The sequence below is a fragment of the Cottoperca gobio genome, chromosome 14 (genome assembly GCF_900634415.1).
Source record: "Cottoperca gobio chromosome 14, fCotGob3.1, whole genome shotgun sequence".
In the NCBI taxonomy this organism is placed as follows: domain Eukaryota; kingdom Metazoa; phylum Chordata; class Actinopteri; order Perciformes; family Bovichtidae; genus Cottoperca; species Cottoperca gobio.
The window spans coordinates 412,044-435,178 of NC_041368.1; the positions used below are offsets into that span (position 1 = coordinate 412,044).

At 38.9% G+C, this 23,135-nt stretch overlaps 1 protein-coding gene across 3 annotated transcripts in view; it reads right to left on the bottom strand.

Moving 5' to 3' along the window:
- alcama (activated leukocyte cell adhesion molecule a) overlaps window positions 1–23,135 on the bottom strand; it is a 56,112-nt gene that overhangs the window by 19,205 nt on the left and 13,772 nt on the right. For all 3 annotated transcript variants that reach the window (XR_003833429.1, XM_029448350.1, XM_029448351.1), the window contains exons 2-6: window positions 5,922–6,028; window positions 4,071–4,290; window positions 3,067–3,131; window positions 923–1,010; window positions 528–698 (exon numbers count right to left, since the gene is read on the bottom strand). Coding sequence is in view for 2 of the 3 variants with exons in the window: in XM_029448350.1 (XP_029304210.1) it covers window positions 528–698; window positions 923–1,010; window positions 3,067–3,131; window positions 4,071–4,290; window positions 5,922–6,028 (651 nt within the window). In the remaining variant the exon portion in view is untranslated. The remainder of the gene's footprint in view (window positions 1–527; window positions 699–922; window positions 1,011–3,066; window positions 3,132–4,070; window positions 4,291–5,921; window positions 6,029–23,135) is intronic.

Below are 23,135 nucleotides of genomic sequence, written 5' to 3' on the forward strand. Positions count from 1 at the left end.
TGCATTAAATATATCAGACTATCTATCTCCCCTCTCTATATAATGACTGCTAGAGTTGGCTATCAAAGCAGTTTGCAGCATTTAAAGTGAGATGTCACCGCTCGCAGCAGTTCCAACATCTGAATCAGGGGAGCTGCTGTTGTCAGGCAATCATTCCAGTATTGAGCGGATTTCATTCAGTTCATTCAATTTAACTACATTTCTCAGAAAGAAGCTTGAGAAGCATTATTCATATCTAGTATCATAATATATGGTGTGTGTGAAAAATGTATGGGGAAGTCTGTCTGATGCATTTTACATTTAAGACATTCAGCTGGTTGGGAGTTGACAGTGAGTGAGCTACTGTCTTCATTGTCTTTCTCACTAACATGCAAATGTTCATAGACTGCAATTGTCTTTATGAAACTATCCAACTGTCAATATATATTACATTTCTATAAAAGTTTAATAGACCACTCAGTCCTGCAGTATGTGCAGAGAGAACAAACACAGGACGGAGCCTGATAGCGGTGCTGTATTCCACTTACAGTGAATGGGAAAGGGTTTCAGGTCAGTCTCCTGATTGGTCAGCTTATGTGTGGACATGCAAGCAAAGACTGCGACAGCGTCCTCCTTGGAAGCTGCATACTGGAGGGTGGAGGAGGTGGTGGATAGGCCTGTGGCTGGATCCAGCTTTATGCTGGGAGTGATCAGAACGGCTGCAGAGAAAGAGATCAACAGGTAGATGACAACCAAGTAAACAAGAGTGAATGACATCATTAAATATTGTTAATGCTATTGTCTTGGGTAACTACTATACACTGTGATTAAATTTTTACTCTCATGTCACTGTACAAAAGGGGGATCTACGCCTGACAGCACCTTGTTGTGTGACTGTTGGATAGTTTCTGGATGTGTCAGCAAACAGCATACGATGCGTTACCTTTCCCATCGGCTACCAAAGGGTTTCCATTCTTTTTCCATGTGATCATAGCTGCGGGGTTTGCATCTGCCGCAACACATGTTCCCACCTGAACAAAACAGAAAAGTGATCAAAACAATAGAATAACAGACAATAAAACAGAGTCTACACACTCATTTAATTGAAAATGCTAAGAAGAGGATGGCGGAGGATTTAACAGTTACATTTAGTTCATCTGGTTTCATCAGTATCTACTTTCAGTATGGAAGTGACAAGTTTGATATTTATTAAGTCAATAATATAATACCGTTTGCTTCAGCCCTGAAGCTGAATAGATTCTTATGAAACACTTTTCACACAAGAATATATCAATAAAATATCTTGTGTTTTTAATGTGGATGACAGTAGTAATGTTATATCAGAGGCAATTTCAACCCGAGAAGAAGAATTGTGTAGAAAACATTGCAAAACAATACTGTATGGTCTGATGTAATGGGAATGGCTGGAGAATGCAATGCTTTTGAACCACAGGAGGAAAGAAGTCTAAATGTGCAGTCTGAGTCAGATAAAAATAAATCTTCCAGCAACCATCCATCATCCGACAGTCCACAGTAATACGAAGAGCTTTTAACATACTGTAGGTCCAGGAGGAATTTATAATAATTCTTCATGTCAGAATCCTTTCAGTAAACTTATGGATATATTTATTGATTCAGGGGTTTGTTTTTAATAATTGAATAAATTAAACACTTTACTTTAAACCCCCTTAATTTAGCATTCACATGCAGCATATGGACTTTTAATAAATGGTTTATAACACAGTATGATGTAGTATGCATTAAAAACACTGTATTAAATGGTTATATACTGATTATAAATGCTTAATAAGCAGTGTGTTGCCACTTACAAAAATATTAATGAATGTGAATGTGTTTGTAGGACTTTAACTATGACTATAAGTAAGATTTTGAAACGTACGCATTGTTCTTACAGCTTAGAGACACATTTGTGAACATGCTGTCATATTCTGACATTTGTCGTTGTTTTGCATGTCAGTGTTCTCCAACAAAAGTATTTTGTATTATTTATACAAGAGACATTTTGATACCGTCATCTTTCACCACAGCATTACTTTGACTGCAGCTGAATCTTCTCGACTTCCTCTAACGCCTCAGGCTGCTTGGACTGTGGGATAATACCATCCATTTTTCTTATCATTAGACTGCTATATTATGTTATTATAAAAACTTATATTCTCTGAGATTTAAGTTACATAATAACATTTCCAAATAATAATAAATATTATATTATTCAAATATTTTAGTTGTTGTTGTTTTTACCTTCAATTGCCCTAATACGCCATGTACCCAGGGAGAAATCAAAGCCATTTTTTTCAGGAGTGTTAAACAAATGCAACGGTAAGAAGTTTGAGATTCATCTGTGTCACAGACTGCAGCCAATCAGAAATGGGTCAGACATTCAAACTGTAATTTCTATTAAACATAGCAGCCTCATAAAAGTGAAACAATTTGTACTCTTAAGTGTTTCAACGATAAACGAGCAGCCAACAAAGTCTGAGGCGCTTAGAAAAACATTTCTAATTGTTCTAATGTTCTAATTATTGTTATTATTTATTGTAATTCTTGTTATAAAATAAAATATGTGTAAACTTATAAATATGTCCAAATGCTCTGTGAAAGGGCACGCGCCAAGCCCATCAGCGGAACAACCCTCTTGTAAATCTGTAACCACGTCAATAACACAGCGTTCATGGTGTATCCTTGGAAAAACATTCATGCTTTCGAGCAGTGGCGGCTGTTTTTTAAGCAGCACTTTATCGCTCAGCAAAATAAAAGTCTAAAAACAACACACAAATTACCTGAACACTGGTTAGAATCAATGCAGAATTTGGTTTATTGGCAAGTAAATTTACACGTACAAGGACTTTGCCTCACTCTTTTTTTCAAATCTCAGATTTAACAACATAGCAGAGCCTATAAAATAAACGCTCCCGTTGAGAACCCCTGCACTACAGGTAACGCAGTTCATGAAAAAGATACTTCAATCTACACAGACATTTACGTGTGTAGAATTCATCTGGTGATTGGAGCTTCACACTTCCACTGTACGGAGCACTAAAATGTAAAAGCTGTAGAGAATCTTACCGTTGTCGGTTTGTCCTTCAGCAACACAGCAGTCGTGTCCATAATCTCAACTGAAGACGGTTTCTCTGCAAACACAAAGGGAGGCAATCAGGGTTTGAAATCACAAAGGTGTGATTTGGGGAGAATTTGCATTAAGTTGTTTAGATGTCCTTCTTTTCTTCATATACTGTCAATAATGTTTTGATAATATCAATAATATGTCAATAATGTCTTCCTGGAAATTTCACCAAAATCACTTGTTATGACAATATTCACAAAACATAAAAACAGATCAGTCTGCATTAATTGATTTATTTGAAAAGGACTTAATATGTAAACAAGAATATTTGTAGCAAATTATCTCCATTCTAGCACTCAGTTGTAGAAAAGATGCTAATATCGTTTTACAAATGTTTCATGGTGGTTCTTATAGACCTTTTCAGATATGGAATATGCAACATTCCTGGCTTCAGTCATGGTTTAAGTTGTAGCTTTTTGTCTATTATTAGTGTCTTTTTGTGGTTTTAATCAGACATTGGACACATGAAATGACAAGACTACCATTTCATTCCTGCCTTTTTTAGGCTGAAAGTCATGAATTATGAAGTATGAATGAAAGTTGAAAAAAGAAGGGGACTAGTACTTTTATGTCGCCTTAGTGAGTCACAGCCTTAAAATGCACGGAACCTTCAAGTCACAGAGATGGGACCAACACGTAAAATTGCCAGTACATTTACGCAACAAGGTTCATGTTGACTGGGATTTTTCTGCTAATTTGTCCATTTGTTTCAAGAGAAAAAAAGGAATAGGAATAATAAAAATATATACCGGTATTTATATTCCATATAAAAATGCAGATGTTATTACACTGTCACTAAGTAGAAAGATTATATATTGATGTTGATTAATAGTGTGGAAACATTGCAGACAAAAGTGCTTAGAATGAAATCTTATTTCAGATTAATTCAACAATGAAGTTGTAGGTATAAAGTTGTTTTGGTGTTTTGTGTCAATATTGAGCATACTGTAAACAGCGACAGAGACGGGGTACTCCATGAGGTTGCTGCTGGACACCACCATGCAGGTGAAGGTCTTTTGGTCTTTCAGCGAGGCCTGGGTGATGAGCAGGTTTAACTGGTCATCGATGCTAACCCGCTGGGCATAATCGTCTGTGGCCTGAACTGTGGCCTGCTCGTTGCGGCCTTGTTTGATCAACAGGTCGCCAGGAGTGCCATCATCTTTTTCCTAAATGGAAAGAGATGACAGAAAGGTTTGGTAATCTGTACATCACAGTTCAAATGATAGTTTACTTAAACAGAGATGTACAAACATTTTACAATCTAGGACACAGTATTAAATTTGTCATTCAACAAACCTGTGCAAACATTCACAACATTCACAAACATTGTGCAACACTTTAATCTTCCCACAGAAGAAAGGACAGACATTTAAAACAAAGTTTACCGGGAGAGAAGAAACAAGTCTTTTGGCTCTTCTCTTGGTTCTGTACATCAATGATGAATTTGATACGGGAGCTACAGTATGTTGTAGTCCAGGTTGCCTGTGTGTAATTATATATAGTATACTGTTGGTATTTGTGACAATGGGTGACCCTGCTATTTAATAATACATTTAATTTATTTACTATTTCTAGGTACACAAAGACATTTATTATTTATGACAGATGTGCCTACTCTGTTTTTATTCTTCCATTATGCTTTTATTTGTTTATCTTATGTATATATTTCCATGATATTTTTTGAGTTTTCTGAATTCTTATATTTATTTAGTTTGCTTCAGTGGTATCCATCTTTTATTTGATTTGATTTTGGCCGATGATTCTGACTAAATCTGTAAAAATGACACAGGTGTATTTATCGTACATATTGGGTGGTTATATTTTTGTGTATATTAGCACTTTTCATACGAGAAAACAACACGTTTAAAAGTGCTTTATCTTTCATTTGCAAATGTGCAGAAAGGTCTTTAGTCTTTAGGAAATGTGAGCGTAAGCATTGATGGGACATTGGGCCTCGTGCCTCTTTTTTATCTTCTTCTATGCCAGGAGTTGGGAACCTATGGCTCGCGAGCCATATATGGCTCTTTCGATGACGCGATATGGCTCGCAGACAATTTCTGAGCTGACATTTTTTAACATGTTTAACAAGTAATAAATAATTATACTGTGTCATTTTAAAATAAAACATTTAGCAGCGGATTTAGTTTTAGTTCTCCCCTCTCCTTTCCTCCACTCTGTCTCTGACTGTAACTGTGTGCGCACGTGTATGTGTGGGGGGGGGTATTGCCTTCGCGAAACAGCTGAGGAGAAACTCAGTCCAGGGGTCTCAAACTCAATCACAGAGAGGGCCAAAATAAAGGCATCGTTTCAGGGGTGAAGCTTGGAAACTGTGCAGCGCCCACAGAGTCATACTTTGTCTTGAGTGTGGCGTTACACTGGAGGTCAATCAGCTCCATTTGGATGTTCACATGTGCTGTTTCCACGTCAACTGCAAACAGATTGCTGAGCAGTTCATGCACAGTCGGGAACACAGCGGTGGAGATGGTTTGTCAGTGTTTGGAAACACGTAGTGACCAAAGTTTCCTTCTGCATCAGAGTCTCCCACAGGCAGCACAGACAATGGTAGGGGAAACACTGATACCGCTTTTAGTACTCGGAGACGTGATATACTTAAAACTCAATTTTATTAAATATATGGCTCTCAAGGAAATACATTTAAAAATATTTGGCTTTTATGGCTCTCCCAGCCAAAAAGGTTCCTGACCCCTGTTGTATGTCATTGAATGTCTTGGGAAATTGTGCATTCAGTAAACCTCAAACACTTTGTAGACAGCACTGAGAGTCAGTATCTACTTACGTATTTCCACTTGACGAACATCAGATCTTCTGGTGCTGGAGCTCCATCATTGCATGGTATATTAATGATCTCTCCATACAAGGCAGTCAAACTTTCTGTACCCCAAACTGCAACAAAAAAGGCAATAGACTGTTAATATTATCACAAATATACTGCAAGAAGAGAAGAGAGCAACAATCCTGACCTCTTGATTCAGTCACAGGTGTGCAGCAACAGTGGGAGCTTTTGTTCTGCTGCTGCTCGGGAGCCTGATCTGCCGAATCTGAGCAGATAGTGTTATGGAATGCTTGTGCACAAACTCCAAACGTTCCCAGCTGTGTTACAGTCAAAGGGTGTGAAAATAGTCTGAGATTGTGTTTAACCCCATGAAAGAGACTGCGTTTGGACTGGGCAAATCCTTCCAAGTATAAATGTATAGAAATGGATGGGTGTGAACAAAGTGAAAAAAGCTACCCTCCACGCCACGATGAAGTCCCTCCAAATGTCATGATACCACATTTCAAGCATGCCTCCGATTAAGCTGGATGAGGCCGAGCTCAGCGAGTCAGGCTAAGCCTTCCGTGTGTAGTGCCAGGAAATAGTTGCTCCTGTCCACAAAAGTGAGGAAGCACTGAGGTGGAGTAGTTGCTATGGCGGCACAGCCCAGTCATGTGCAACGTGGGAGGAGGGAGGAAAGGGGTAGAGAGAAGATGGATGGACGGAGGTCAGAGCAGGAGTGGAGTGACACTAAAGTCTTCACGCTCCAACTCTTTCTCTTTGAGCTTTTAGCTAAACAGGCAAAACAAGAAGCGGCTCAGATTCTGGTCATTCCATAGTGATGAGGCCAGAAAAGGCACAAGCTGATGACTGAAGAGGCTCATCTTTCCAGACTTCCACTGCTGACTTCATATCAAATCTTTAGTAAGAATACAACAACCAAAGTATCAATTTTAATTTTAAGTTGATATTGTCAAATGTTTTCAATCAAGCTAAATATTTAAACAAACCACAAATAACAGATTATAATGCTTGAAATAAAAAGCATTTTTTCTCTATCAATCTTAACTAATATTTTATAAACTGTGCCAATTTCCCTACCATCTCATTATTGAATGTGTTAAATGTTTTGTTGATGCAAGAATACAAACATCTATTTTCTCTCACAAAATAAGTGTGTTGGTCCATCCAGTAATCAGTGATTATCACACATTCATCAATTGTGCTATTTGAAATCTGTTATCCTTTCCATGAAAGTGAGCATATCCTTATTCTGCACGATTTTAGTCAAATTGTACTATATTCTTCCCTTCCATATGATATAATAAGAAATGTCAGTTTTGACTAGTTGTGCTGTTTATATAACAGAGGACATCTATAAATAAAAATCCTGCACAAAGCTGCTTTAACATTAAAGCAACGACGTATACAATGTGCAACACTGGTGATGGTTTAGTGAACAAGACTGTAAAAGAAGCTGCATGTTTCCTCTGGTAATGCATGACACAAGTCACATGGGAATTCATCTCAAAAAGTCAGCTAAATGTATCATCTTTGAACATATAACAGCAGTTATGGAGAAGTAAACAAACTGTCTCAGTGACTTCAAGCTGGATGGAAAATAATGAGAATGTGTTTGCCTGAAAACGTCTGAGTGCAAAGAACTAAAGTGGAATTAAAAAACTTGGTTTCCCTACTTTCTTGTCACACTCATACAAAGGGGACAGCTGCAGTGGCTTGCAGAAAATAGAAAGGAGAAGTAGTGTTAATGTTAAAAAAGTGTGCATTGTGGGCGTGCATAGTAATGAGGAGACGATAGACAAGTTGTCAAGTCGAACGTTTACTTCCCAACATGAACAGCGATACAGCGGCAGTAGTCAAGCCTCCACCCACAACAGTCACGACAGGTAAAACAATAACAACCCCCGGTTGCTCACTTCCATTAACCCTTAACCTTTCCCAGAAAGCTCCTGGGTTACCTGTCTTAAAGGAGACGTGTCTCCTCTCATAATGTTCAATGAATGTCTGTGTCCCAAGTGGGTCACCACAGCATACAAATATATTATGCATTTCTATGATCAAATATTATAACTAGTAAATAGTTGATCGTGTGCATGTGACGTCATGCTTATTTCCCAACCCGGAATTCAGCCATTTTGGATGGTATATACAACCAAGACGGCGGCCGTTCACGTGTGAGTTGCTGCAACGCTTCGTAATTTTCTTTCTTTTTTAAACGTCTAAGATTGAAAGAAAATGCCAATCGTGTGCGCAGTGTATAATTGTGGTAATAAGGCTACTCGTGACCCAGAGAAACGGTTCTTTAGATTTCCTACAATCATCAAAAACAACAATCCACAAAAGAGGGATGAATTACTGTCTACTGAACGCCGTAAACTGTGGTTTAGCAACATAACTCGTAAGGATTTAACAGAAGCAAAAGCACAATTCACCCGTGTGTGTGGCGTCCACTTTATATCTGGTAAGAGTTCATGCTAAAGCTATGTTTACGTTTATGTTAGCGAGGATAACATCGCCGCTTTTCTCACTCACAAACCACGGCTTGAGCGGTGTATCTCGAGATCTTTGAGAGTGATTTACACGGGCATGGACGAGCAACCTGTTATCTTTCAGTGGTTTGGTAAGAAGACTACCAACCCAGCCAGAAACAAATAAATTATAAGCATCTAAGCTCTTGTATGGCTTAATTTGTGCGTTGATTGCCCACGACGTTTGTAGCACAAGATAGTTCACAATATCAGGATATTCAATTAGCAATGTATCTAAATCCTCAATATAATCAGACAGCTTTAGCGTGTACGGATCAAGGCCGCAAATTTGGACTTTTTTTCTGAAACTTGCCTTTGCAGAGGACTCCAGAGAGTCAAAATACTTTGAAGAAGTTGGAGTTGTATTGTTGTAGTTGTTCGCTTTAGACGCCATTTTTTATTTGTATATCATCCAACATGGTGTCGCACGCATACGTTACACAGTTTTGTCACGTGATTGCACACGAAGAATTAGCCAAAAAGAGATGAAATAACAACTTATATCACCTCTAAGGCAAGATAAAGACGTTTGTCTAAACCCCCCAGGATTATGCAGGAAAATAGTGACAACTGGATAGAAAATACATTTTCAAAAGCAAAAGACTTTAGGTGTAATTTAAAAAATGACTCCAAAACACCAGTGTTGTTTAGCTGACTTGATCAAAGGCCATTGTACTGTAGTGAGTAAAGAATTGATAACATGTATCTGACATGCCTACAACTTTATTAAACCCAGATTATTTCATAACAATATGAACCGAATGGCCAAATGCTTTACAAGTAAATACATTTGTTCCAGTCTGCTACAGTGCATCATACACACACAAAAAGGGAACTATTTAGTTCTCCCCTCTCCTTGCTTCCGCTCTGTGGGTGTGTGCGCACGTGTAGGTGTGTGTGTCAGCTGCGAAGCCCCGCCCTTCGCAAAACGGAGCGAAGGAGAGAATGTGAATGCGCAAAGTAGACAGTACAAACTGAAACGTGCACATAAATTAGATCAATAGCATCAGCGTTTAGTTTATTTAATAAAAGAGCACCTGTCAATGTGAAAAGTGAGTTGTGAATAAAAATATATATTTTTTTTTAATTCGAGAAAAAGACACATTGAATTTCAGCATACCTGTCAACATTGGAATTTCAAATTAAGGGAAATTTTTTGCCGGACTCCACCCATACTTTAACAGCTCTCAGCCACCAATGTAAACGTAAACACATAAGGGACGGGTATATACATTCAGGAAATACATGTTTATTTAAAGTATGTATTACTTGTACAGACATGTTTATAAGATTTATGTATTTTATTTGATGAGTTATTATCATCAATTTGATGATTGATGAGTTGTGTGGCTTTTGTTCCCCCCGACGAGGACTTCCTTGCGATGTCAGGGTCGGGGAACATGTCCGCTACACTGCGACTGAAATCAACGCAGAAGCTGAAGGCCACATTATTTTTTAGCGCAAAGCATCGACATCTTTCCCTCAGCTTTGGTCACTTGGTTTGCCTCCGACACAGTTCTTGTCACACATGAAGTCATTGACAGTGTATGTTCTGTGCCTCGTACTTGTGCTTGGACGATTGTTCATGCTGGTGAACATTGCTCATTCCGCCGTGTGCGATGCTAACATCTGGCAATGGCACACTTTACAAAAAGCAAGACTGACTCTGCTTTTTATTAAATAAGGGAAGGTCTCCTCCCATTTGTTCAGGTACTTACATAAAGTTTTAACTTGTTTGACAGGTACAACTGCGTCTCCATCTATCTCCTGTTCACTGTGACTCTCATCATATGTTTTCGTCTTCTTCTGTGTTATTGTTCCTGTTTTCTTCTTCTGTGTGTTTACTGGCGGATAACGTTTTTCAGCTCATGTTAAACATAATACTGCCATCTGCTCGACCGGAGGCCACTTTACACTTTTTTTAATACGCCTATTTTTATTTATTTTTGAAAGGTTAAAAATATGGGATAATTACAGGAAAATATTTAAATGGGAGAAAAACGCGATGGAAGTAAAAATACGGGATAATCCCGCGAAAAACAGGAGGGTTGACAGGTATGAATTTCAGGCAGGGCGCTGGGCTCCGTTGGCAGGGCGCAGTGTCTCCAGTAGTGATGAATCTGCAGCTCCGCTCGGCTTTATGGGGCTTTATAGTGAGTTTCAACTGGTTGTTTTGCTGTCCGGCTCACAGCTTTACTGTTTTGGTTCACTCTCAATGCATCGGCATGCAGCTGTTTTCAGAGATAACGCTGTACACGACCTGCTCGGCACCAAACTGCGGACAGACACAGTTAAAGACTAGTTGTTGAACATAGTTGAGCATGCAGTAGCTAAAAAGCAAGATATTTCCCTCAGGAGTGGGTAGAGACGAAAAACAGAGCTAAATGAAGAATATTGGAATTTCATTGGGTGGACAAAACCGCCTAATGAATAATGTTACTCCACCTGTTTGCTGACAAGTTTGCCATATTAAATTACGTGGTATGTAAATGTAGGTTTCACAATTTGTTTCCGCTGCCCCCAACTAGCCAAAGACAATTATTATTGCAGGATTATTAGCTACAGATACTTTCTGTCAACAGCAAGAAAATGTTGTTTATTGTATGGAATGAATAATAGGAAGACTTGTATTAGCATGAGCAGTGATGCCACCATAGCTGAGTAGACAAAGACCAGAACCTTCAGACGCTGAAACTTAATCAACAGAAAGTCAAAGAATACAGTGCATGGAACAGTAGAGGGGAGATATGGAGACAAACACCTTGAATCTGTAAAAAACACCACTATGCTCTCAAACTAAACTGGCCAATTACTGATCACATATCAGCCTACCCCACATGACCAACAAAACAATATGTGTATGAGTGTGTGAGTAACCCAGAGAGTTGTTTTTGCCTGTGTATGGATGCCTATCCATAAGTCATCAAAAGAGTTTCTGCCATGGCAGTGATCAAAGGCAGACTGAAAGTCAGACTGTAGGTTGGCTAAAAATGGAAGCTTGGTTAGGGGTAAAGAAGTTATCTTGCTGTCTGTTGACTCTGTGTGTGTCATCAGTGCACGCAGGTAGGAGGAGATGTTTATACTTCCCCTAAACAATGTGTGTCGCCAGATATGTACTGTACCTTAACAAGCCTCAGACCTCTTTCCATGGTGACACTGCCTGGTGTTAACATGTGTCCAGAGTGGTGGCACTGCTGTTGTTTTAGAGTTCTGTTTCTCATTAGTGCCCTAACTTAATTGGAGGGCAATAATAGATCACTGGAACCCTTTTAAAGATACTTTGTGCAACCAGGTTTTGTATTGTATGTGTTAATACACATACAATACAAAACCTGGTTGCGCAAAGTATCTAGTATTGCCCTCCAATTAAGTTAGGGCACTAATGAGAAACAGAACGCCGAGATGTCCTGACTTTTAGTCCCTAGTATGAACCATCTTCCTAAAACACTGCTTACTTCACTATCCATAATGCAGCCAAAATCACCTTTTCATTACACCCTCCTGTCTTTCAAACCCACTGAGTTTTTGACTGTTAAACTCTACATAAATAATACCTAAGGATGTTTTTTGTCAAACTTCAGGTTTAATTGTTGCCTGAGAACCTCCGCCGGCCTCCTGAGCGGCTCCGCCCGCCTCCAGCCCGGCCTCCAGCCTGGTCTCACCCACTTCGCCGGCCTCTACCCTGGTCTCGCCAGCATCTGGTGTAGCTTTCGCCCATCTCGTCGGTCTGCCCGACCTCCTGCACGGCTTTCCCCGTCCAGCTACGCCCTTAGTTCCCTGGCCTTGTTTGTCCCTTGATTTGATCCTCCTGTGTCCATTCACCCTGCCCTTGTGTCTTTGCCTTTTCCCTCCAGCTGTGTCTTGTTCCCTTGATTAGTGTCTGTGTGTATTTTGTTGTATTGGTCCTTGTCTGTTCGTCACCGCTGTTACCTGGTGTGCTTTCTCGTGCTTCCTCGTGTTTTCCCTGGTTTGTGTTTTCAGTTTACTTTTTACTGTTTGTATTTATTAGCTACACTCTCAGTTGTTTCTTTGTACCTTTGTTTTGTTTGGCTTTGTTTAAATAAAGCTTGACCTTTGTTTAAACTTGAATTCTGCGTGTGGGTCCCAATGTAATATATTTTCACCCCTCTCCTTTCCTCCACTGTGTCACTGACTGTAGGTGTGTGTCGCCGCCCTTAGCGAAGTACAGCGGAGGAGGGAATGTGGAAAACAATTGTGATAAATAAATTATTTATTGCTTTATCTACAAACAATTTTGCGACCCCCCTGCAGTACCTCCGTGGACCCCTTGGGGGTCACGGACCCCCTGTTGAAGACCTATGTTATAGAACATAATGTAATGTCAATTATTAAGGATTTATTTATTAAATAAAAGAGATGATGGCATAAAGAAACTTCACAGTCAAAATGTTGAATCTGGGGTGTTAGGATTCCAGTGTTCTGCAAACAGAGGAGAAAATAAATACTGAACAATTCAGCTCCACCGCTTTGAGCCCTCAAACCCAGCATCACATATAACGGTTCTCACCTGGTGAAGATGCACAAATTAAAGCTGTAAAGTCATTTTGTGAGACGTAACTGAAAACAAGCCAGTGTTCCGGGGCCAGGAAGTGTAAGTGAGCAGAGGGTAATTAACTCCAGCATCATCCCAGTTCAGAATAGCACATTACCCCTGTGTCAAGGGAAGTTTGATCCACAGTTTACATTTTAACTTGAGCTTTCCTGGCAAAAATAAGGTTAACTCTGAATGGAGACTGCCTTCCCTTCCTCCAATACAAAGCCTTCTTTTCGCATTCTACTTTGAACTACTTTTGATCATTCAAATGTATCCCCACTCCTGAAAGACAGTGTGGCACATTGATAAGATGGAATGCAAGAGAGGGTGAGATGACCTATTCTTACCAAGGTCAAACAGCCAGCATATCAAATTAAAACATCTTCAATCTTGATAATTCATAATGTTTGATATACAATCTAAATTCAACAGCTAAAGAGAATCTAATCTCTTACACATAGAATCCTACCGAGGACAGTCCTGTACTCCTGTCCATGTCCAGAGTTCCTCACCCCAGTGTAGGAATACCCATCTGGAGGCCTGCAGCCAAGCTGTTAAGGTCAATGTTAGTAATGGATTGGGTTGCTGGCACTCAACAAATAATTTGTCGGCAGCATAAACGGCAATCAAGAGGCCATATGTACATCAATGATGAAGTCAATATCTGCCAGCAGCACCATCTGTATCAGGCTGAGGCAAAGCGATAGGGAATACATTTGAGCTGGTAGTGTGGACTTAAGTGTCATTGTATACCTCCTACATAGTCTCACATTGCCAACCATCATTTGTTATAACGCCTTATGTGATATACCAAAAGCTCCATTTTAAGTTTGTCTCACTGCAACAATCACAAATGAACTCCCCAAAGCTTCCTAACAACGCTAGTGGTAATAAGATGTTTGAACCTAACAGACATCATAATAACACTAGCTGCTACTAAAATATTGAGGGTGCCGTAATGGCAGGGAGCGAGAGATCACTGACTTTAACCTTCCTCCCTTTCTATCATTCCCTCCATCCATCTCTCGCAAAACTAAATGATAGAAGTGGCACATCACCAAGTGGAGCAGCTCTTTCTGTGTCATTATTTGTTAGTCAGCTACAGCCCCCACCTACAACATACAGACACTCACACACAATCTCCATTTCACAAGATAAGATAGTGTAAATTTAGAGAAGATTAGAGAAAAAGCAGGCTCCTCACGAGTACGACTCAAAGCCTGAAGTCACTGCTCCAACTTTTGGCCCTGAGTTAGGCCGTATAGTATAGTAGTATTCCAGAATATGTGACATGGGGACCAGTATCAGGGATAGCTGTGTTTGAAAGATTTCGGTAAGCTGTATGTTATCTGTCCTCATGTTACTGTATTTACTGCTCTAACTGCCATGAGGATATGTCTTGACCTGCATTAAGGAAAAATGCTGTCAACTACTGTCTTATTAAACTGTGTAGTCAAACCTGTTTTTGCAATCTGACAAATACCTCTGTGGACTGAATCATCATCCTTTTCTATAAATTAAATTATTATATTGCGAGCAAGCATGGCAGTACTTCACCGTACCGATTTCACTTTATTTTTGGCTACACTTTGACTCCCACTGGAGAGAGGCCGGCTGTCATCATCTGTGTCTGATAAAAAGCGAGAGAAAAGCAGGTCTGAGGCTCAATGGTTTGATTATTTTAAAGACGTGACAAATAATACATTCTTACGTTACTGAAGTAAAAAATAACTAAATTGACCACAAATGCACTCTTTCAACTTCTTGAATCAAAAAACAGTGTTAAAGAGACTTTTCAAAAGAAAGAAGGCTGCAGAAAAAAACAAACCCAAATATGCATATGAATATATTTATTATATATTTTACACAGCGATTGACAAGCAAATAATGCAAGTCAGCATCAGCCATACAGATGTGTGGATAAATGCTTTGGAAATCAACACATTTCCATTATTCCTCGTTGTTGGAAAACACATCTGCCTTGTTTCTCAAGCTGTTTGTGAAAATAAAGCTGCAGACCAATTTGAAAAGCTCTTCAATTTAGACACAAATTCACCAACATGGCAAAAAGTAGTTTTCTAGATTTTTCATTCTCCACTTTGTGCTGTTGATTCATTATGGACTTCACTCATTTTGAATAATGAGACACTTACTAACAAGAATTCAATCCATTCGGTCAAATCAGTACCAACAATTAATTACCAGTGTTACCTCACCCTGAGTCAAGGTACTAAATTACACTTTTATAAGACACAGGCCTTTGTAGAAGCATACACACTCCATGCAAGCCATGAGTTCATAATTTAATTTATTTTGCCATACACAGAGCTTGCTAATCATTCAACCTCAACTACCACAGAGACCAGAATACCGAAAATGTGAGCATCAATATTTTCTTTCAAAGTGCTCAAAAATCCGATACACAAGATTACATCAGATAACGCTAATGACTGATTTGAAGAACATTGTTATGTATTGCATGTCGATTACGAGCCTATAAGAAGCACAGATGTCTCTTTGTTACAATTCAATAAAAAGGAAAACACTGGAGAATTGCATTTGCTTTAGTGTCATGTAATTCATTTTACACCATGTCTTCCTATTTTTCTCCACCCACCTGCAGTGAAATAAACACTGCTTTTTGAGAGAAAGAGAGAGGGTGAACGCACATCCATTATTGTGCCACACGTTGTATGGGTACATTGCCAGATGGCACGCCTATCAAATGGCCCTGAGAATTCAAAACACAACCTGTGTTCCCACAGTTAATGCACTAAAAAGGACAAACACACATAAGGCTTAGCTTCAGATGCACTGAGAATGAGGAGAATGTGGTAAAATCAGAAGATATGTGGAATTATTTATTTTACTTTCTAACAATCACAAAAATGGATATTTCTCCAGAGTGTTCGGCTCTTAAATCCATTCGTACAGACACAGTTTGAAGATACATGCACTTCATCTGGACTCTGACTGGACATTAAGTTGTTCTTAGAAGAGCTTGCCGCCTGCATCAGCTACTGTGAAAGATTCTTCTAACACTCCAGGTGTTACAGAACAGCCCTATCATTATCCGCCTGCCTCTTTCCCTCCCTCATGCTTCAGTCCACTCTCTTCTTTTGTCTCCCCTGTCTGTTTCAAACCAAGTTTTAGAGCCTGAAACAGTGCTTTGATCCAGCCCTAATCCCTAGTCTTGCTGCTTGAGAACTATACAGTTTCCCTTCTTTTGCATGCACACACAAATGCACTTCAGTACCTGTCTTGTCTTCACCCCCCATTTATCAAAATCAAAACAATATTGCTTTTCTTTGGTAAGAGCTTTAGAGGCAGCTGGACAGCGAGACAAGGTGGGGAGATAAGGCAGCACTCTTTGTGTTTGCTTTTGCCTTCTGTAGTGAAATGTAGACCTGACTCACTATATTGACACACACAGTGCTGAATTAGCACTCCCCTGGGACTAACTCGATAACACTATTTTGACACACACATGAGGGCATGAAGACACACATACACACTTCAGTTGTTTTCTGTTAGGAACTGTGTGTCCTTCTTATCTAAACAAAGTCCTTGGAATTTTAAATGTACCTCTTGTCAATGTACCATAGTTGAGGACATGAAGAAAGGCACTATTAAACAATAAAGTTCTTAATATGTCAGAAGCCCAACTATGACACAGCTGAAATACAGCAAACCAGCAATTCCTGTGCTTAAGCAACAAAGGCACATAAAGCTCTTTTGTTCCTCACATGAGTGCCATGGACATGAACAGGAATGCCAGGGAGGACGTGGCCTTGACTTGCTGCTACACTCAGGCAGAGCAACAAAAAAATCAGCAGTCCTCTGCTACAAATCATCATGGCCCAACATACCAGGGTTGTAAGCAATGGGACAACAGAAGGACTGGAGGCCACAAATGTTTCAAGTGTTTTCATTCCTACATCAGCTACTATTGTTTGAGATCAGACTCCCTTTGTTCCTACAAACACCTGCCGCTGCCAAAAAAACTCCTGGCATTCCCAAAGTAAATAAGACATGGGTAACCTTGGTCAGGGAGAGGATGCTTTAAAACTACATTTCAATTGTATATAGCCTGAGATATGCTTGGCATTCTGTTACAGTTCAATTGTTAAAATCTCATTTCCCAGGCTGACTTATTTGTTAAAAGCCAGACTTTACATGGACAATGTGGGCTTAGTAGGCCATCAAAACTATTTTCTAATTAATATAAAATGTCCTTGAAACAATTGCAACATCTTGTTTCCAGTGTTATTAACTTCCTTAAGTTGTCTTCAGGCTTGGTGGTTTGATCTAGCTTGAGTTTCATGAGTTGAACCATTACATATTTGTACAACCTTATGTTTTCGATATTTAATATTTTTGACCATATTGCCCATTAAGCACTGTTTTGACGAAACAGTTCATGAAATGTGATTTTCCAAATATTGATCTTTGTAGGATACACTACTGTATCACACAATAATAATCTGTCATCTGCTTGTTGCTCGTTTTCACACACACACACACACACACACACACACACACACACACACACACACACACACACACACACACACACACACACACACACACACACACACACACACACACTGCTGGATAAAATGTTGAACAGGTGGCTGAGAGAAAAACAACCCCTGTACTCCTAAGGTCTCTCACCCTCCAGCCATGAGTCCAAATGAATATAATATGTCGTGGAGGTCAAACAAACCCTTCCCACTGCCTCTGAAGTGTGTCAGGTGGCGGGGGGGGGGGGGGTAACTCTGAGGTCTAACGGGGTCGGCTATTTATATTATAACCAGAACGGAGAGAAAGAGAGATTGATTTAGGGTTTGGGTTTGAGAACAAAAAGCGAATGTGATTAAAATACTAATTGACCAAAGCACAAAATGGTATGATGAATATAATTAGACTCCTTCTTAGAACATAGCAGAGGAAACAGATATCTTCAATCGTTGCCTTCAGTGGGGCTACAAAGTGTCCATGGATTTAAGCATCTGGTCATTAAAAGATTCAGAGAATATTTTGGGGTTAAATACTTTAAAAGCCTGTAACAGATTTATACATACAAGTTGCCAGACGCTTTATTCTCCATACTGTACTCAAAAGATTACTTATCAGTTCCAACCTTTTGACAAATAAGACATAAGACAGCAAACAGATCATTGCAAGTTAAACATGTACATTGTTGGATATAAGAGATAACAATTTGATCTGATTTTAATTATAATTAATTATATTATTTTATTTTCACATTTAAGATCATATTGCTACTCTAGCTAGCTTTTCATCATATTATATTTTTTCTCATATTTCATTATCTATTGTTGATTTTAATTAACAAGAGAAAAACAGTATTTGAGTGGAAATAAAACCTGTCCTGGGAAAAATATGTTTTAAAGACTATCAGCTGCATATTCAGCCACTGCTCAACACTCATGACTTTTATTCTGAGACAAACTCAATGTGGAAGTGATTCTGTTGGTGCTGATGTTCTCGTGGTTTACGATTCTCACAGAGTCCAATGTTCCTCAATCACACGAAATGTGTACGACATGGGCCATAGTTTTCGAGATTTGGAACAGGCTGACTGAGAAAAACAAAGAACTGCATCTCATCTTGATGTTGTGTTGAGAACCTCAGCTGCTACCTTTCCTTCTGCCTCTCTCATGGGACCATGTTATTGCTGGTCTACTTAACATCTGTGTGCCCCAGTATGGGCTGCCTTGTAGTAGGAGGTGGAGATGGAAAAGCAAGTACTCTTCAGAATTGAGGCTAATGCATTCTCTATGGAAAAATGCCCTCTGCTGCTTCAGCAGGCTGCAGAGGCACCAGCATGTCTGGAGAGCAACATTATGCTTGTCAGCAGAGGTACACACAAACATAAAACCTCTTGTTTAAAAAATAAACCTTAGTGCCTGGCATTACTTACTAACCACCTAATTTGCCAAAAAAACAATGGGCACTTAGAGCATCTGTTTTCTATACTCAGGAGACTGCAATTAAGAACGACCAAGAAATGTTGACCTTCAGGAGATACCCTGTCATTATGCCCGTTTGTGTGTATCAATAAAGTGTGCACTAACCAGTTGAAAAAAAAGTTAATTATAGAATCACAATCGTCCATTACCAGTAGGCACGCACGGCATGAGGAAAATGTTCAATGTGATGACGATATGACTTGTGATAAATAAAGAAATATTGAAGTATGCATATTAGCTATACATCTCTTATGTCAACCTGGTTGTCTTTAAATTAGATTAGGATTATAATTTTATAATATATATTTTAAATATTGATAGGCATAATGGTGTTTCTAGAGCAGCAACAGTACTGTTAACAACAGCAAAGTCATTATGTAAATATAATACAATCTTCCTGGAAACAACTTAAAATGTCAATAAAAATAAATCACATTGCTGACATCAAAATACTGAAGTTTAGAAAAGATGAAAAGTCATTCATCCTGTCCTCTTCTAATGTAAGTGATGCAGTGAATCACAGGGAAGGGGCGATGCTTTGTCTCAGCCAGGGGGTAAATTTACAAAATGTTAAGAAACGTGGCAAAGTAAGCCAAACAGTTAGACTTACAGTTAGACAGCTTTTCTTTTAGCTCATTCGTCACAATCTGCTATTAGAGGAGAGACTGCACGACGTCAACTCGAGTAATCTTTGAGCTATCTTCACTTCACCTGGTTCACATCACTGTCTCCCTCCCAGCTTCCCCTCTCTGCTGTCCGCTCACTTCGCTGTGTGCATGTGCATGTGGAGGAGCTAGTGTGATAATAATAAATACTACGGTCTTTAGCTCTGGGGCCCTTTTAATATGTTAGTGGTTGTTATGGATGTTAGTCCCTATATTAGCCATTTTGTAGTGAGACCATTTTTAAAAACTTGACCTCACTGTATAAAATGTTTGTACTGTTTGATAATCACAGACTCAACTTTACAAACACAAACTGCAGACGTAGGGCTGTCAGAGGATGTATGGCTTGCATAGGTATTTTGACAATAAGGGGGTTTCTGAGTAGTTTCCAGAACAGAAGCACTCGCCATCCGATCACTGAATGCAATTGTTGCAGAAATCTCCAAATGTCAAAGGTTTTTGATAAAAAAATCACAGAATGGATTTCTGTGATTGTTTTTCTTCTGTGAAGGTATTCCTCCTCTTGGTGTCTTACAGCGGTATTTGAGGGATTTTGGACCATTTTTTAAACACAAAAATGGGTGTATATGGGTCTCTAACTGTAAATAGGCTAATAGTTTGTTTTATTCATCACGTTTCAGGCAGTCCTTTGTGATGTGTTTATTGTGCGTGTTCATATGACGATGAAAATGTGATTTATCAGTCTGCACTAATTAATAGAAACACAGAGAGTCAACTCGTGGCAGCTCTCCATGTTTATCAGAGTGGATATTAATGGTAGCGGACTGTAAAGTGCTGCTCTCCATCAAATGGTTTAAGAAGCGTCCATCAGTTTCTAAATGCTCAGGCACTCCAAGCTTGGCTGATATGGAGGAAAGAGACACTAAACAGAGGTGTGAATGGGAACTTTATCATGACGTCTGTGAATGGTTATCTGCAAAAAACAAATCCACCCTAGAAATCCCATCAACTCATGGAAGCAAGCCACTCTTAGCCTTATCTGGGAACTATGTAGATATCAAAAGGATTTCATATAGGATCAAATAACATGGAAAAGACTTGCGTATTAACACTGTTTATGTGATGCTGACATTTAAGAGGAAAACCAGATATTGCTAGTAACTCTGGGTTTGATTTAACTTTAGACTCATCTATAATGGACTGGAAACTAAAAACATATTTGTTTTTTCTCTTTTCAGAGACATATATCATCATCTTGTTTTCATTACTATATCATACCTTTGCTTTTATATTACAACCTTTCACCTTAAGAGAAGATAATAAAATTATAATAATAATAATTTTATTTGTATAGCACTTTTCATGCTTAAGCACAAAGTGCTTTTCCAGGTTATACGGTTTACAGAATAAAACTCAGAACTCCATGTAAACTCCCACCAACATACGAGCACATATATCAAGCAGCACGGAGTCCATACATAAACAATGCCAATAAAAAAACTAACTCTTGGATTTAAAACAGATAAAAAGTCAAATATATGGAAGTGCAAATCTAAATGCTAAAATGATGATACTAAAAAAAACACAATATAAATAGGTTGTGACAAAAAAGTTAAAATAAAACACCATAAAATAGAATTATAAAGAGGAATTATAAAGTGATGCAATAATGGTTGAGAAAACATTGTTTGGTGTAGGCCATCTTGTAAAAGTTAGTTGTAGTGCTGCAGTTGAGTCTGTGGATCTCACACTCACAAACGCTCACCCTTGGTTTTCAGTCTGGTCGGTGGAACCGCTATAAGGTTTTGATCAGCTAGTCTCAGAGACTTGGATCGGATTGTATGTGGTTGATGGTTTTTACAGGTGTTAATAAGGTCAGATTTCATCCTCTTTGCATTGGTCCCTCCCTTTGCTTTACTCTTCCCCAAAAATGACAAAAATGCAGCAGTCAAGAGGCACTGTGCAGCTTATCACAGATGAATATATCACTTAAATGTAAGATAGCAGATAGTGGATCAAACAAACTGTGTAAACACACTTTACAAAAACAATGTAAGAGCACGAACAGAGTTAAATGTTAGCTGGATGTAGTTTTTGATGATTCTGATGATTTCACAAATGTTAAGTTCTTAAACTCTCATCCACTTTAACCTAATTATACTGCCAAACAAGCATGTGCATTTAGTCCCAGGTCTGAAATAGGACAAATACCAAACAGTGGGGCTTTCAGATGCAAAGGGAAAAAAACACTTTTTAGTCACATGACATGTAAAATGTGACACAGTCGGGACTAGAGTTACAATGCCTGGAATGTAGCAGTCCATGTTTTTAAGGTTTGTCGGTCTATGAGTTTAGGATGAAACGATGACAGAAAAGTGCTGACAGCAATTAGTTCTGCTGGAAAAGTGTATACTCAAGGTGATGGCACAAATGTATACATTGCCCACAGCAGATTTAGAGGAAATTAATAATTTCTTGTGCAACGTCAGAGGGTGATTTAAGGGCTCTTGGTGTCAACTGAGTTTGTTTCAGGCAGAGATGAAATCCTAATGAAAAAGTATTGTTTTTACACGTTGCCCCTGTCACTGTGGTTTAACTATTTAACTCATGGCAACTAATGAAAAACAGGGATGCAGCTCTTAAAAAATCTTTAAAATCAGAATTGGAAATGGATCGCTTAAAGTTTCAAAGTGTCAGATATGGCAGAATATAAACTTGGACCAATAAAACAATGAACTAACATTATCAACAGAGTGAAGAGGTAACAGTGATGACGTTCTGTCAGAGACGTCTATGTGTTGTGTTGCAGAGATATCTACTGAAGTTAGCAGTCCAACTGACTCTGGCAGACTCAGGGCTCGTCTACATCACATCCATGATCTCTGCACGTTTTCATAGTTTGTTGTGGTTTAATCCAAAGTGACAGAAACGATAAAACGACTCGCAGCATCGCCTCTTCTTCACCGCTGCCAAGAGGCTGCTCCACCGGGAGGAGAGTGTTAGCAGTCAACAGATAGCACTGACTGACTGTCTGCCTGCCTGCCTGTCTGTCTGTCTGTCTGTCTGTCTGTCTGTCTGACTGAGTATAAAGTATAAGTATAAAATACACAGTAAATGAGAAGAGAGAGATATTTAGCTTTAGAATACAGAACACAATATAAAGAATACATTAGAATACTCTAAAACTTAGAATACAATAAATATGACAAACTACTACAACTAAAATATCATTAAACATAACATATATTGGCTTTTTAAGATGATTAAGAAGATGGTTGATGAATTTAGAGTGTATGGACCCAGTTTCAAGGTGAAATACTACCCTGTTTCTTTGCAGAAGCTGGCTCAGAACAACACATTGAACCGTTAAAGCCCAAGTTGACCCTTCATCTGGTACAGAGGCAGCAAGTTAACTCAGGTGTCATTGAATATAAAGTCTACCACCCCCACCCTTTTTTCCCCTGATAATGCTACATTGTGAACAACAAATCTGTGTTGAAATCAGCAGGAGG